The 17,245-nt window shown below is 42.6% G+C and overlaps 1 protein-coding gene across 1 annotated transcript in view; it reads right to left on the reverse strand.

Moving 5' to 3' along the window:
- Nucleotides 1-17,245, reverse strand: part of LOC114872797 (Down syndrome cell adhesion molecule-like protein Dscam2) — a 111,833-nt gene that overhangs the window by 28,746 nt on the left and 65,842 nt on the right. The window contains exons 8-12 of the mRNA XM_046285607.1: nt 15,891-16,095; nt 9,432-9,728; nt 8,898-9,008; nt 8,339-8,497; nt 3,057-3,467 (exon numbers count right to left, since the gene is read on the reverse strand). Of these exons, the coding sequence (XP_046141563.1) occupies nt 3,057-3,467; nt 8,339-8,497; nt 8,898-9,008; nt 9,432-9,728; nt 15,891-16,095 (1,183 nt within the window). The remainder of the gene's footprint in view (nt 1-3,056; nt 3,468-8,338; nt 8,498-8,897; nt 9,009-9,431; nt 9,729-15,890; nt 16,096-17,245) is intronic.

The raw sequence follows: 17,245 nt of genomic DNA on the forward strand, positions 1-17,245 counted from the left end.
CAAGCGCACTCTGTAGACCAGGCGCAAGTCCATTACCTCGCTGTCTGACCGCACGCGTGCCTATACTACTTCGCCCGAAGTTTCCACCGGTTCGACAAGTATTATCGAACTTATCGATGCGTATCTTCCTACGTGACCTCTCGACAGGAACATGGAACAGGTGTACAACGCTCCCCCGCAAAAATCAGGCTCCGTGAAAAACTGCGACAGGGTCGTAAATATCCGGCAATAGCCGCCCACGCGTACCCCGTGGCCCGGAAAATGAACATTTATGACCCCGAAGCAACTACTAATGTCGACCGATGTTGTTTTTTCAAGGCAGTTGCCCGATGAAGTTGCGAGTAACCGGCGATAGGACTGTAAACGAGAGGGAAATTGTTGAAGAGGAGCGTGAAACCGGATCCATGCTGTTCGCAACCCCTGACCGCGTTCACTCGTAAATTTATCACTTTCATAAAGGGTGAAATTTCACGTGAAACTTTGCCTTTCTTTTCTCATTCGATCTCGTTATCCTTGAGTTACTTACCAGGTCCTATAGAAGGACGTCGAGCGGTTTAATTATCGAAACGAGCGTGAAAACTAACTAGGACGAAAGGAGACGAGTGACCCATCGAGATATTCGTAAACGATCAAAGGATTCGAACCAACTTGTAATTATCGCTTCATATCGAACGTGTAAATCATCGAAAAGTCGCTCGTATCGATTTCATCCTGTATACGATTTACTACTTAATGATATTTTGAACGATCATGATAATGATAATGAGGATGACAAGTACAAAAATCATAGAGAATATCTCGAGCGAAACATAGCATAGTCTTGACAAAAAAAAAAGATACTGTTCTACAAAGTGATAATACAGTGATATAATATAATAACTCGGTCGGAGGGCCGAGTTGAATACGTGAATCGATATACCAGATACAACACAAACATCGAGAGCAACAAAGGTGTGAATGATTCATTCGGAACGGGTCAAAAAGAGCACGACTCCTACTGGATCGTGGTTCGAGTGTCGTTCACAACGATCCGTCGTGGAAAGAGTACCATAGAAATGGATATATATATATAAAATGTAATATATAGATACTCAATCAGAAAATAAATAACATTACGTGTGTCTCGTCGAATATGATATGTTAATGCTGAACGATGCATACCACGCGTGATTGTTTTTTTTGTGTGTGCAAAGATTAAAACCAACACGATACGGTAACTTTGAAAAAGTGGAAGCGATCACACGCTGTGACATCGAGCCCGAAATTCAAGGCCCATCGAGCGCAAAATTAAACGAAAAATCCTAATCCGACCATGGATTTCCGTTTAATTTCGTGCCAGCCAATTCCGTGCGTGAGTTTCAACAAAACGAATGCGAAAACTTGCTTCGTTAAATGAAAATTTTTAACAAACATTTCGATGTCACAGATCGTCTTGTATGATCTACGAAACATACTTCATTTGTCGACTCGTTACCACACACTAGAAAATAAATAAACGAGCCGTTCGTATACGAGAGTTATGAAACAACTGGCAAGATATTATTATACTGGACATGTACATATAGATACACATATATAGATACGTATATATATATATATATATATATATATATATATATATACGTATCAAGAGTATTCCGTTAGGTAAAAAGCGTGCAATTAGGCGTGCATAAGAAGAACAGCGTGCAGGAGTCACAGAGTGTTGTTAAGACAGAGAGAATTACGAAGCTTTCAAAAAATTCGGAAGAGATCGAAAATTCGTGTCACGTCGTAACGGGGACAGCTTTCGAGGCGATTCGTCTTGCCCCGTCGCGGCTATTTCTGATCTAAATTGAAATCTAATAATCCGCGTCGAGCCGTCACCTCGCACGTTTCGTCACGCTCGATATCGCCCCGAGACACGAATGGCGATGAAAAAAGATTATCATGAAAAATGACTCTGAAACTGGAGGCTAATCGAGGAAAAGCTTCTCCCAGTTGGACGTGCCACGTTAGGCTATTTTTATAATGAAAACGTTTTCTTAAGTATCTTGGAAATATTCTCAATATTTGAAGTATGATCGTGAAAGACATCATAAAAATCGAGAAAATTTTTTTAGAAAACGATTTTATCGTAATCGTAGCCTTGGACGTGCATGTTGGACTAGCATGTAGCAGAAACGGATCGTTTCGAATGATCTCGCTCGATGATCCGAGATCATCCTCGACGATGTTCGGTGTACGTGGTGCATAAGAAACTCGACTGGCGAACGACGACAGAGGTGTCTCATAATTGATACATCAGCATCGATCGATAAGACGAACTGGTACAAAAAGGTTGCAGTCGTTAGCCGAATCAAAAGTTCTCTTTTGCTAGGAAAAATTGATCGCGTCGCGACGCGCCGGTCTCGAGCACTGCTGATTGATCGATCATGCCAGCAGTTAGAGAGACCACGTTCCGATGTTTCCTTACCGACCGATCAATCAGTTACTTTCCACCGTGAGCACATAATCCAGGGAGCTGGAAAATTGCCAGCCTGTCTTTATTACGTACCGTTGAATCGCGAGTCGGCCTTTTTAACGCGTTGATCGTCGCAGTAGAAACAACGGTAACAAGTACGACACGTTATAACATGGATAACGTACGAACATACAGTACACGATAGGGTAACTCGTACAAATTTCAATTTTAGATAATGACTTCAATTATTATTTAATTCCAGTGCATCATGCTACACTTTCTCAAAATTCCACAAATTTCAAAACTATAATAAATTTCACGATCTGACGACGTATCGTAGCATGCAGACACGCCGAGATCGGCCGAAAATATTCTACGTTAAGGCCATCCATGAGTTTGCCCTCGTGGCAGAGGTTTGATCCTATATCGCTTTCTATCTACCCTGCTCACCCTAATTGCGTCACCCTTAATGCCCAAAGGATCTCGTGGACAACCTTATTCAAGAATAAAGGTATCAACGAATTGAACGAACGATAAGAATCGAAAAATTGTATTAACAGCTCTGTCGTCGTAAAGCCTGAACCGAAGAAGATGTACACCAACGGTGTGCGTTTACCGTTGACGTGAAGGAGTGCAGAATGAGCGACGGTGGCAGCGCCATTGGCCACGCGACAGGTGTACGTGCCATTGTGCGCGGGTGCGATCGTGCTAATGCTCAGGGCGCTGGTAAAAGCGTCATATTGGCGGACGGTAATCGCCTTTCTCGGGGACTGTTCCCCCTGGCCGTCGGCCTTCGGGCCCCTTTTGGGACCCTTTATCGCGTCTCCATGACTGGCCGGTGCCTGAACGCGGCTATGGCTTGACGACGTAGCATCCTGCGACGTCCTGATCGTCTCTATTGGCACGTTATCTTTCAGCCACGTGAACGTCAGTGGCAGATCGCCAGTCACGACCACGCACTGTACGCTAGTACGGTCCCCTACGTTTAAATCGCGAGCAAAACTGAAAGGCGTGATTTTAGGTGGCACTGAAAGAACAATACAAAGACAAAGGTGGCATTCCAGTCAAAAAAAAAAGCGGTTCACGAACGCTATAGAGAAGTCGCGGTGTCTTTTGGGGGTGAAAGTGTTTTGGGGGATGACACACGAAGAGATTCGGGGGATAGAGGGTTTGGAGAATTGGGACGCAACGTTGAACGCTGACAGACGGTCTTGATCGTCTATCGATGCTGTCAGATGACGATCAATTAATTATCTTTCCTTCTGCAATCGATATTTCACTGTACAATAATTTGAAGATATCTGACAGCATCGGTTGTAAGAAAAGCTAGTTGATAGGACACACCCTGCGACCATTAACTAAAATAATGGAAAAAAAAATAGTGGACGGTCCAACTATCTCGATAGGTCGAATGAAACTCCGGTTGCTTAATGAAGGCACCACCGGGTCAAAGGCTGTTCATATTGTGCTGCTTGTAATTACAGCGGCGTTAATTAAATTTCCATGGCCGGGCCCGCGTGTGACTAAATTAAAGCCTTAAAACGAGGTCTTTGAAGAAGCTTCAAAGAATATTTCCCTTCGTTGGCTGAAAATTTTGTTAGAATTACGTTGGTCCAGTCGCACGGAGTATCCTAATGCGCGGCGTACAAAGGATATCGTTTGTTGTTGCGGTTGTCTATAGACACACGGATAGCTTATCAGACAGATAGAGATTGCGCGTTGCGAACTTCACTGATAACGCTACCGTGTTCTCTTATCTGATTATTAGGCGATTTATTTTATCGACAATTTTTTTTTTCATATTAATCTCGTGGCTGTATTACCGTAAGATCTGGTAGCGATTCAATCGTACGATTAATTGGATAACATATCCAGCCATACTTTTTTTCATCGAAATCCGATTGATAATGCTTGGAACGGTTACGCGGCGCGTATTTAATCTTCCCAATTAAGAGTTAATAGGCAATCATCGCGCGTAACTCGCTAAAAATCGTCACGATTCACTGCGAAACAAATTCCTGTATACTTCCCCCCGTTCAGACACCAGATTGATCGTAGGAATACAAGCTTTTCCCATTTTTGTTGCTAAATCGATTAAGTTAATCGGGGAATCGAGCGTTCGAATTACACCCGGCAAATTCAGTTTCACTGAAACGCAATTTTCGAACGCGCTTTGCTCGTGTAATTATATCTCTTCCGCCCGCTTTACGCTCGCGTTTCGTTCTACCCTTCCCTTTTGTCCTTTTTTTTTTCAATATCACACAACAGCGATGGCTCGCAATAATTGTAACGTCACGCAATACACTTCTTTGCCTTAAACGGTTTGACGATAAACCGGCGCGTTAGGGAAACAAACGGGATAATCGATATTTAATCGTGATCGCCGCGGCGTGAAATTTTTTCGTTGATCGGTTTTCACTTTTCCATCTATGGCGGGGTTCGACGATTCCATCGCTGCTTCTCTTCTCGAGTGGAATGAAAAATTCGCGGAAAAATTCACCCTCCCTCCGAATCGTATTAATGAACTCGTTCACCGGACGATCCTTTCGTTTTTCGATGAAGATTCCACGTTTCCGCCGAGCCAGCTTATGCAATCAATATCAACTTCATATATAAATCTGTTGCAGGTGAACCGCTAGCGATAAGCTCGATTCTTTTGGTCCTTTTTATCCATGGCAAATAAAGACCTATCTAAGTCGTTCGACGCTCTTGTAACCTTCGATTTATTTTCTATCGATTATGAAAATTGTCGGTAAAATCGTGCCTGTTTGATGCAACAGTTATGTAAAGCGTACTGTGCAGAGATGGAAAGAATAATAGCGAAAGGAATGCGGGGTACGATTGATCGTAGTCGGTGCGTCACGCCTCACGCACATGGGTTCTAGATTGTCACGCGCTATTGGCCGATGCGATCACACACTAATCGCGTTAGATTTTCTTCACAAAGAAGAAAAATTTCGCTTCGCGACAAAGGGAGATGGTACGAAGTCAGCGTTGCGGCAAAATTTAAACGCGAGGATCAAACGTGGGGTCAGGACGGAGCGTGCGAAGCGCTCCCTTTGCTGCTGTGCCGTTCCGCTATTATTCTTTCCATCTCTGCACAGTAGTCGTGAAGTGCACAACGCGCGAAATAAACGATGATCGAATCACGGTAATAGAATATCGATGCTTCGACAACAGCATATTTATATACAAGTGCGTGCACACGGGATAGAATACGCGGGACGCTCGATCGAACGCTGCCTACCATTTATATCATTATTATCGATACGATCGGTACACACGGTGCGCGAATGAAATTGAAAGTTTAAAATTCATCGATAAAAACTACCTTCGACACGTCATTGACTGATATTCTCGTCAAGCACTTTAATCCATAAAAGTTATTCGTCTAAAAGGAACGTCTTTTGCCTGAGCTAAGCGACCGGAAACGATCAATTTTTCATACGTTGCGCCTCTGAGGCATAATATCGAGCATAAAACGGGACTATCAATGGCATCCGTCGTCGTGACGATATTAACCCGGTCAGCGATATTTTTCACCCCTCTGTCGCGTTACGACGCGACGCCCCTCCTGATCTACTCGTAAAATTTTCTTTAACCAGTCACGATCCTTTGCCTGCTTGATGCACGAGCCGATTAACTGGAAGCGGATCGCGCGAAGCGACGCGACGGTGAGCGTCCCGTGTATCCTTGCCGGCACGTACTATACGTAGCGTCCTCGTATCCTTTCCTCTCAAGATAGCGGATACGTAGGCATCGCCGCGTTATGAATTTTTATGTACAATGGTACACGTACGGAATAATAATATACAGAGCAGTTAGGCGAGCGCGTGCAAGGACAGATGCTTGAGCGATGCAGTGAAGTGCTGTGCTCTTGGTGCGTGGGTTCGTTCGCGAGTGTTGTCAAACGCACGGATATCCGTTGACGCACATAGAAGAGATAGAGAAAGATAGAATGAGATAGAGATAGAGAGGGGTTGACACATACACCCACACGTACACACACCCTAACGCACATCTATGTACACAAAATTGCTCCTACGTATATAGTCTGTACATGTTTCTCTGGTTTTGACATTTTTTCAAGTGAAATTCCTTAGGACACTGTATCACGAATTGATTAATTAAAAATTGGAACCAAGAGTCCGGAAGGTCGGCGACGCACGGGACTTATACCCTCGTTCCTCTATCTCGTGACTATAAGTCTCAGGTTTGATTTCTTTTTTCTCATTTTTACATGTAACAGACTATAATACGATGACTATCATAAGAGAATTTCCGCGTCACGAAAATTTTTTCGTTCGTGTCCAGAGAGCTCGCAACGAGCTGCACCTCCATTAACCAAACGATTACGTTTCATAGAAGCATCCGATAGACGCGGATAATGTGCATCGGGTACACATTTCCCTTTGATCTCCTTTGCAGCAGCACGCAAGACAATTCCAGTGGAGCAGGAGAATAACGTAACGCAAATCGGCCTAAATCAGAGTAACCGATACGGTCGTATCGCGGACGAGTAAATAGAAGCGAATTCAGACGAAGAAGAGTTAATTAATTTTGACTCTGAGATTTTCGATTAACGAATTCTATTCTCCTCGTGCCTGTTTGATTTTCCTCCTTTTTCCACGAACGTCGAAGCTCTTATCGCGAGACGACGAATCGATTATTCAGACGAACTGCGTCCGAAGAATCGCTTTCGAGGACTCCTCAAAGACACGGTAAAATATTCCTGCACCACTGGAACGTTTGCCAAAGAATCCTTTAAAGGCAACTTACGGGCAGGTTTCTCGAAATTTTGTTTTTTTAGAAGTTTCACTGCGTTTCCCCAGCTTTTGGATCACAGTTACAGCAGTATCTGAAGCGCTTCCCCGCGAGGCAACGTCGATTAAACTGCACACACTTCCGTTTTCTCGAAATTGAATTTACCTCTGGCGAGAATACTTACGGATTCTTGTTTGAACCAAAAAAGAAACCCGTACAGAGAAATGTAAAATAGAGTGTAAATAGATTAAATTGCAAATTTAATTCCAATGTAAACGTATCCCTTTCGTGATAACAAATTAAAAGACGACGATGACAGTCCGCTTTTAGAGAGATAAAGCCGGTTGCTCGCGGCACGGTTGTTTCACGGTGTTTCGAAAATTTCGTGCACGAAACCCAAAGGGGGGATGAAAATTCAAAGCAATGCTGCCTCGCGTTAACTAATCCCGGCCGGCGCGGCGATGAACAATGGAGTACACGGAATTCACTCCGTAAACCTAATATAGAAACATTTTGTGTGAAGGTAAATTTCGCGGCACGCATCAAACACGCCTCGATGTTATGCATACACGAATTGTAATTAATACGCGATTGCCGCGGGGATGGAAAATTACGGACGGGAAATAGGGAGAGCGTATCGAACAAAGGGATTTTAGTGCCGTGATTATCGCTTGATAATCGTTCTTTTGTACCTCGAATGATCACGTACGGTCCACGTTGTTTTTATTACTGTACAATAATTCAACAAAGAAGGATCATTTCTTTTCTCTTTTCTTTTCAAAATTGTTTGAAATAACACAGGGGAAAATTGTCACCGTGATATCTCCTTTCCTCCATTTAAAATCGCTCTCCGAGTATTTAATACAGATTGACAAGATATCACAATCTTCCTCTATAGATGTAAAAACATGGAAGTATTTGAAAAAGATTAACGTTCGGGAGCATCCATCGATGTATTCATTTGTACGATATATCGAGCCCGGAATTTCATACTACAGGATAAAAGTGATTCTCTAACAGTGGACGTACGCGACCAATAGAGTTCGAATAACTCGGAAAATTAAATCGTTCTGCTGCCGGTGAAGCCTGTAAAAGAGATTTGTATCGGGAAATATTTGCTTTTCGCTCACTCACCTAGAACCCGCACTTCGACCGACCGTTGAGAGGTGAAGTTGTGCTTGTTTCTGGCGATGCATGTGTAAGTGCCTTGATCGGCGGCTCGTTGTACCGTATCGATGTATAGACTGCCGTTTGCCACCCTTTGCCTCATATTCGTGGGCAGCCTTACACCGTCTGGTGACAAAGTAACGAAACAATTGATAAATATAAAGAAGATAGTGTTGTATTTCGCTCGCGATATTTATTTTAATCGCAAAATGAAATACAAGCGAAGTTGTTTTAGATACAATATTCGTCGTGACAGAAGTAGACTCTAGTTCCTAAGAAAAGTGCTGGGTATTTTATAGAATCGGAAAAATAGGAAGGTGGGAGTTATTGAAAGTCCAGTGGTCGGTAAGGGATGAGATTATGAGGTCAAGGTTTGAAGCTGACTGGTTCGGCTGAATCATTAGGAGTAGAAAGAAAGACTCGGGATGTTTGTTGACTTATAATATGATGAGAAAGCCGGGCTATTTAAGTACGATAAAGAATGATTCGGTATACAACAATAGTAACGGAAGATAACGCTACTCACCTTTTTCCCAAATGATCGACTCGATGGGGTATCCAGCTACCGGGCATTTGATGTGAAACTGTTTCCCGGCCACCGCCGAAACCGTCGACATCGGTCTGACGTATGGTAAACCTATGATTGACAAAAGCAACAAAACATACACCATACATCTCGTTCCAAATAATTTCCGTTCCGATGCAACATTCAAACCATCTCCCTAATAACGTTTTCATCCAATCTTATGACGGACATAGGCAAATATAAACACACCAGAAGGAAATGCTCGAATCAACTCCTGCGTTAAATCCTTCTATCCATATCGGTATGAAAATCTACCGATAAAACGAAAAAAAGCTGCAATGGGTAGATTTTAATTAACAGACCACCCCTTGGCTAACGGGTGCTGGTTAATAACGAAGAATCCCATCGTACCGCCATACCGACGTCGATCGATGAGAATCCGTAATATTCCCCTGGGTTTCTAGTCAATTTCAATCAACACCGTCAGCCAATTCTTCTCCTTAACACTGGCTCTATCCGCTACCAAGTACTCACCGTAAATATTGAGCCTCGCCGAGTGTCTTGCCTCGCCAGCCCGGCTGCTCGCGATGCACTCGTACTCTCCGCCGTCCTCGGACTTTACCGAAGAAATGTTAACGTGGGATATTACGTCCCCATACACAGTCACGTACTGGCCAATCAGCAGTCTGTCGTTTTGTGGAAGCGGAAATCCATCCAGAAGCCAGGAAATTTGCGGGGTGGGATTACCCGCGGCGCTGCATTTCAGAGAAACCGATGGACCGGTCTGCATTGTCTGTTCGATAAACCTGTAGACCAGCTGCGGCGCGATCTCTGTTAACAGACGTTATGCTCGGATTACACATACCCTGAAGGATCGAAATACCACGAAAGCATCGCCAGCCTTCTAGTTTTCCCTCTACCAAGCGATTTTCACCTTTCCTGGAATCCAAACGATCGCATCGTTTCTCCTTTTCAATAGGACTTCGATTCTTCCTAACTGTTCTACTTTTACTCCAGTTGATCTACGAATCTGGGCCGCTGTTAGTACATAACGCTTCTTTGCGGGGTTAACAAAAGTTTCCGTTTGAACCGCATCGCGAGAAACGCGATATCGAGGCGGTTAAATTGCCCGACTTCCAAAGCGTTAACGAGCTTCGACGCGACCTAATGTTTCGTCCTCGTTACACTGACAAAGGCGGTTTCCAAGCATCCGCGATTACACGTGTAACGAGCCTGATAGGATTCACCGGGAACACAACCCCGCGATCCTATCGAATCGCTAAACGCTCCGTATCAGCTTCGAGATGATCTTCGTAATAAATAATTAGTCGACGGATTAATGGATTCCGCGGGATTAAGAGGGTCCCGCGACTCTTAACAGAGACACATTGAAAGTAATCATTGCGCGTTGCTCGCGGATATGCGTTCCACTTCCTGAAGGGCTCTAAATGAACGTGCCGCTTCGCGTAACGACCCTGGCCGGTAATGAATTCATGAAGTTCATAAGCGCGAGCACGTCGGCTATGAAATAACAACGACGACTTGCCGAGAACTTTTCGCATGCATACCGTGATTCTTCCGACTCGCGACTTAATGAAACTTCACCCCTTCTCGACATCGTTTGATCGCCGGTTGCTAATTCACGATCTAACGTGACTTATGAAGTTAAAACGTGATCGGATGTTCAACGCAATCACTAACGTATAATAAATATTGTATGTAAATAATTTTCAAATACAGGTAAGTCTCAATTAATGCTAGTTCACATAGTGCAACAAATGCCAGACTTCTTTCAATCGGTAAAACAGTGGGAAAAATTAGTCTTTTGTTTTAACGGTTTTTAAATTTCTTTTGTTTTCTAGAAACGATTCTTCTCAAAGAATTCGAAGATATATTTCAAGCTATGGAGGTCGTAAAACAACAAATTTCAGATATCGATCCAGACATGAATCGAAGCATGCAAGTTAACAGAGACTTGAATAAAATACTGCGGGTTTCTGGGATTTATTATCCGCACTAATCGAGACCTACCTGTAGTAATTTTACTCCTCTTTTAATTCACTCGCTCGGTGGTTGTTCATAAAAATTCAACGTCACGTCGGCACCGTGCGTATAATTAAAAGACAGGGCTGGCTAAGAAAGCTATTAATAAATTAACAATTACGTCTGTCCAATTATCCGGTCTCGTTACTTCGTCTTCGTAGGGAGTTACTTCGCGTCCCAAGATCCTTCAGCACGTGGAATAATCTTTGAAAGTATCTCAGGTACAAGGGTCCCTGTGTTTGTGTTTACCGAAACGGTTCAAAATAAAGGGCAAGGAAAGAAAAAGAAAGATTTATCATAACTAACCTCTCAACCTTCTCTTCTATTCCCCTCTGACAATGGATCGTATTTCTTCTCCTGTTTCTTTTGCCCGTGCTTCGTATTTATTGTAAAATTATGCAGATTAAAGAGATAGCAACCGTACGGTTATCGTTTACCGTCCGCGTTCTCCCTCGGTCCCGTGCGACCAGTAATACGATGGAACGTTTGAAATTTCATTCTCGATTAGGAATTTAACCGAAGCTTCGATGCGTGTTCGTGTGTATGTATCCCACGTAAACGTTTCGCGCTCGATAATTTTACGAGGCAACGGCGGCGTTTTGGTTCAACGAGCTGGGTTCCGTTGTTAATGAAACGCGAACAGAGAGCACAGCCGCTTGTTTATCGTGGAAAGAAAACGAGGACCTTCGTGTAAATAATAGCCCAGTCTGTCGTTAAATATAACCAGTACTCGTGAAGGTAGCCCGTTCGTTGCTTGGCAGCAATGTAAATTAAAAATCCCAGTGAAACACGGATGCAACGACCGCGAGCGCGACTCGTCTAGAAACTTAATTTACCGTAGTAACGGGTAAGGGAACGAATTTTTCGTTTCCGGCTCGTCTGAATTTCTAGACCCCTCTCTAAACGATGCCCTTCGTCTAACATTTCCGCCTCGCGATCACACTTCGTATATTATAATTGCGTCGCGATCAATCTCTACGACGAAATGCGACTTTCGCTGGTCGTTAAACGAATTACGTTTCTGAAACCTTTGATTACGCTATCCTCGAGTAGACTCGTGACCCAGTTACTCGTAATGATAAGAGTTAGAAGTATATACAAAGTATTTCAAATTTTAACCCCTTGTGGTTGAAAGTTATTCTAGTAATGATTGACTGACATTCATCAAAAGAAATGTAATTAGCCGTCGAATATATTCCAAGAACTTCGGATGAGAAAATGAAACAACGTAGGCTAACTCTGTTTCTAATTCGGTATTCGGACAGAATTGGATGTCAAAGTTGAACGAAGTGCCTCGTACGATATTCGGCTCCCGAATACCTCAACTACTTGCAGCAAGCACGAACGTGTGTTGTAACTCTTTCGTGTCCTTGTTTGCTCCTCCTTGCATGCGGTACGCCTTCTTCCCTGACGTATCTATGACGCATAATAAATAGACGTAGCTAGAGGTTCAAGCTGAAGCGAGATCGTGCTCGACCGGCATGCTAAGCATCGGCAAAACCGCAGGAATCTCGTTAGCGTATGCAAATCCTGGGTGCTGGTACTAACTATCTCATCGTGCTGCGGGCAATCCCCACCTAATGTACACTGTATGCCTGGCAGCTTTGAAATCATGCGGCCGAGAAGAATTCTAACGAGGGCTAACGGGACATCCAACTTTTCCATCCTCGATCATTCGCGTAACTCAATATATCAAATCCTTAATTGATAAATTTCTAATAAAAGTAGAGATCGAATATAAACAAAAAAAATCAATATTCGAATTGATGACATTCAATTTGCGATAAGATCGATACGCTGTAGATTGCAGGTTTGTTTTAATAAAAACAAGCAACTGTTTTTCTATAAACGATACGAAAACCTACGAGACATTCCGTGTACGAACGATATTACTCTGTATTATTGGAAGAAGAAATGGTTATTGTAGACTGCAAATACAAACAGCAAGAGAACGAATTGATCGAAATCATACTTGTAAATAATAGGTAGAATCATATTAGAGAGAAATTGATTTCCTCAAGAAATATTCCCAATTGATGCGACACTGTCAAGAAGAAACACAATATTGGTATACATTTACATACAGGAGCTCGATATCTGATTATTTTTATTATATTTATCTTATTATAAGAATTCTTATGATGGTGGTTAGTGGTTAAATAAACTCGAAATAATATACAATCACAACCCCCTTTAAAACTAATGAAAAATCGTTTAGCATGCTTAACTCCGAGTCACGGCAAGTTATCGTGAGCGGATACAATTGTAGGTGAAACGTTCAAAGGTTGAATCCATTACCGTTGTTTGCCCCTGTTCTTGTTTCTATCGCGGTGTCTGGCCACTAAGAACCTATTCTCCTTCGCCCCTTCAATTACCCCTTGCGTACAATAGGGTGGCGGGCGTGGCAAGAGAGGAAATAGTTTCACCTCTGATGCCCGACAGCCTTTGAATCGAGGGAAAGAGAAAACAAACCGTGCAAGCATCCCGTACCAATTGTATCTTTGGTCCGTGGTCAGTGAAATGGAGGCCAACCGGGAAGGAAAGAGAAGTTAAAGTTTCGACGACTATCGAAGTTACCGAACGGCCACTATATCACGGTGTGCGTTTAATGACTAGGAAAGTACGTAAGGAACTTTCCGCGCAATCGTAAGAAATGAGAATAATTAATTTCCTTCGTAAATCGAGTTTTAATTGAATTTCCACCCCGACCAAGTCGCGATCATTGATTCGGTAAAAAAGCATCGCGATTCCAACGCCTGTATTCGCTTTTTCCAATCAACCAACACCATTGTTTATATCGGAATAGAGGAATTATAAATTATGAATAAATTTGACTTCGGTGTCTTTGTTTTTAACGCGCCGCGCTGTTTGAAAGAGGGACGATTTGTTCCCATAGGCATACCAATTCGCGAAAGGTAAAAACAAAGTGTCGATAAATTGGTTTTATTATATTTCCAGGGGGGAAAATTCGCGTATCACGCGGCTCTCGATAGAACGTATTAATACGCAACATCGGTCCCGCGTGCACGACCGAACGATGGAAAGCAAACGAGGCCATTTTCCTGGAAAAATACCGCGTAGCCCGGGGCGGAACGACTTCGTGATAGAAAATATGTTTTCCAGAGTTTCGGAACATCGAACGATACCTGGGAAATCTTCTCGTTCGTTGGTAGCTGGTGGCTCGCGAAATCGACGGACAGACAACTTTTCTCTCTGTAAACGAGTTCCAGCCGATAGCAATCTGCCTTGATAAAAGTGTTTTAATTGAAATCTTCGGGACGATAAACTTGGAAGCATCGATCACCGTACAAGCTGGGTCCGGTTAATGGAAAAAGCATCCAAGTCCATTACTTAAAGTAGTGGTAACCGATACCAGGACCGCTGAACGTGAAATTCGAAAAAACAAGACTATTTTACATCGAAATAACGCGCGACAAAGGCGTATCTTCGAGCAAAAGTCGCAGCACGAGTACAAAAGGTCGATTGTAATCGTTGACACACTTTATTGTCGACTGAAAAAGATGGACGAAGAAAACTTTTGTAGGCCACTGATTCTAATGTCCCTTTTCCTGAGGTAGATATACAATGCGAAAAGATGAATTCTTTCTCGCATTTCAATTATACACAGTTTAATATACTAATTAAATATCCCGCTTTAATTGAAACGTTCTATATTTCACAAATTTACAAATCAAATTAAAGCTTCGATTCAACTTTCCTCCCTCTTTATCCACGAAAACCACTAGCTCAATTTCCGAGATCAAATTCAATCTCATTCAACAAAACACTCGGCTATTAACATCATATATATATTCGATCACAAAAATTCCTCACCGATCGGGAATTGAATCGAGCTCGATCTAAAAGCAGCTAAAATCAACAAAGAAAAGAAACGCGACGAGCACGAACGATGGGTTGGCGGGATTCTATAATTAAAAGCATTCGAATCGAAGCGAGCGCGATTAACGGGTGGCAAACAGCGATTTCCAGCTGGAGGCACGATCGGAAGAGAGAGATGTGGCCATTTTCGCGCAAAAATGGCACGTACTTCCCTAGAGGAAAGCAGCGCGGCTCCGTGATGGAAAACGCGTTACGATGGAGTGCCACGCAAACCTGGAATGGATCGTATGGGTAGGAGTTCCACTGCATTAACCACCAGCAACCATTCGCTCGACAAACAAGTTCACCCCCAACCCTTTCGCCTCTTTCCTCGTCCCTGAGTCTACTGCAAGTCTGTCTTCCAAACATCGGTTCAATCTCGTACCCAATCTCCACCGAGGAAAATCATCGGCTTAACAAACGAAAAATGTGCAAAGAGAACGTTTTTCAAACAGCAAGAATTTAACTGTCGAAATTGAAGAAGCTAGACGTAATTTAAAGCTGTGGCTCTGGACGTGATGTTATTAGACGCCACGCCGGACTGTCTTAAACGTTTCATTTTCGCGAAACGTTCGTTAAACTGTTTTCGCGAGCCATCCTGTTGCTATCTACGAAGAGGAGGGAATGAAGGAGTAAGATGGTTGTTTAAAATCGTTTAAACGATATAATGGATATTACCGGAGAGTCAGCAGGGTGGCTCGAGCTTCTTGCAGCGGTAGAAAAAGATTATTATGTCGGGAGGGAGGGGAATGAAACGGGCAATCTTGAATGTGCTTTAACGACGATATAATGAAACGATCCTTGTTTATGATAGAAAGGGTATTTCTTTTAATTACCGTTTATGAATCGTTATCCGATATCGTTTGGGTGGTGCAACGATCCTTAAAAAACTACCCTCGTGATTTTGTAGTCCGAGATTGAACGTTCTAGTTAAGATTAGATGCGTGTTTTCAATTTTAATCCCGATAACGATCTGTTTATTCTATATTTCCATCGTTCGCTCGCTCCCCATGCAGATCGCGCGAATGGAGCAGAATGGAGGCAAACGTTAAGCAAACAAAGAAGACTCACCGCCCAGCCGCAATTCCGCAATTCCTTGAGCCATTTCATACTCGTTCCTCACAAAGCACTGGTACATGCCACGATCCTCCCGTGCAACCGACATCACGGAAATACGTTCCCTGGAAACCGCCCTTATGCGAACGCCCGTTCTCAATGGCTGACCGTCCTTCAACCAGTACAGCGCCGCCTGCGGAAATCCACTTGCGCTGCAAGTCTGAAAAGCAGTTCAGAGAAAAGGTGTACCGATGAGAGTCGGCCGGTTTAAACGCGCACACCGATACAGGGATGCCCTCGAATCTTCTGCCCTCTTTTCCGTTACGAAAACAAGATTGCCAACATGGCTAGCCCCGCCGGATACGTAGAGGGAAAACAAACTTCAACTCGAAACGTTTCCCGCCTTACCTCGTGAAAATCGGATTACAGTGAAACGGGGATCACGGCAAATGGCCCGGTTCTGGGCAAACAATTTACCAAGAAAATTGGAATCTAGTTGCTTCGCAGCGAACGTTCTTGTTCATAAAAGAACAGAAAAGTTTGCCGAATACGCGGCTCGAAATAGGGATCTACCGAGACGGAATAATCAATAAACATATTGGGCAGATTTTCCCTGGCGTTCTTATGTGAAGAGTTTGTCCTATTTCATAATTAAAATTAAGTATTGTTATGATAATGCGAGTCAAATAAAGCTAACACAATCTGGCAGTACTAATTTGATCAGAAATAATGCATAATGAATATTATGTACAAAATCATTAAGGTTACTATAGAACGTTTGCAAACAAATTACAATTGAACTTCACAAAGTAAACTGAACGCTGTATTATATGGTGGAACAGTGATTCCTAATAACAAAAGCATGTATTGAAAAGTTGTTATTAAATAAATTAACAGTATAAACGGCTTTCTTTGTATGTTATTGACTTATACCACTATTCTGTGGTATTATTATTAGCAGAATATGGCATAATGAATATTGTGTTCAAAATCATTAAGGTTACTGTATAACGTTTGTAAACAAATTACAATGTTATTGAACTTAAATTAAACTGAACGCTATATTATATGTTTCATGGTGGAACAGTGATTGCTAATAACAACAGCATGTATTGAAAAATTATTATTAAATAAATGAACAGTATAAACGGTTTTCTTTGTATGTTATTGATTTATATCACTATTCTGTAATAAATATTAGCAGATCCTGATAATCCGTGTTTAACAAAAATAGAACCTTCAAAGATGAATGATACGAATATTAAGGGTATAAAGAGCAATCAGAATCTTCATCGATGCTTCTAATTTTGGGTGAATTAAGTCGAGCCACAGATTACCAGGCTCGTATAAATAGGGATGGAAATCATCAA

The sequence above is a fragment of the Osmia bicornis genome, chromosome 1, assembly GCF_907164935.1.
Source record: "Osmia bicornis bicornis chromosome 1, iOsmBic2.1, whole genome shotgun sequence".
NCBI classification, from domain to species: domain Eukaryota; kingdom Metazoa; phylum Arthropoda; class Insecta; order Hymenoptera; family Megachilidae; genus Osmia; species Osmia bicornis.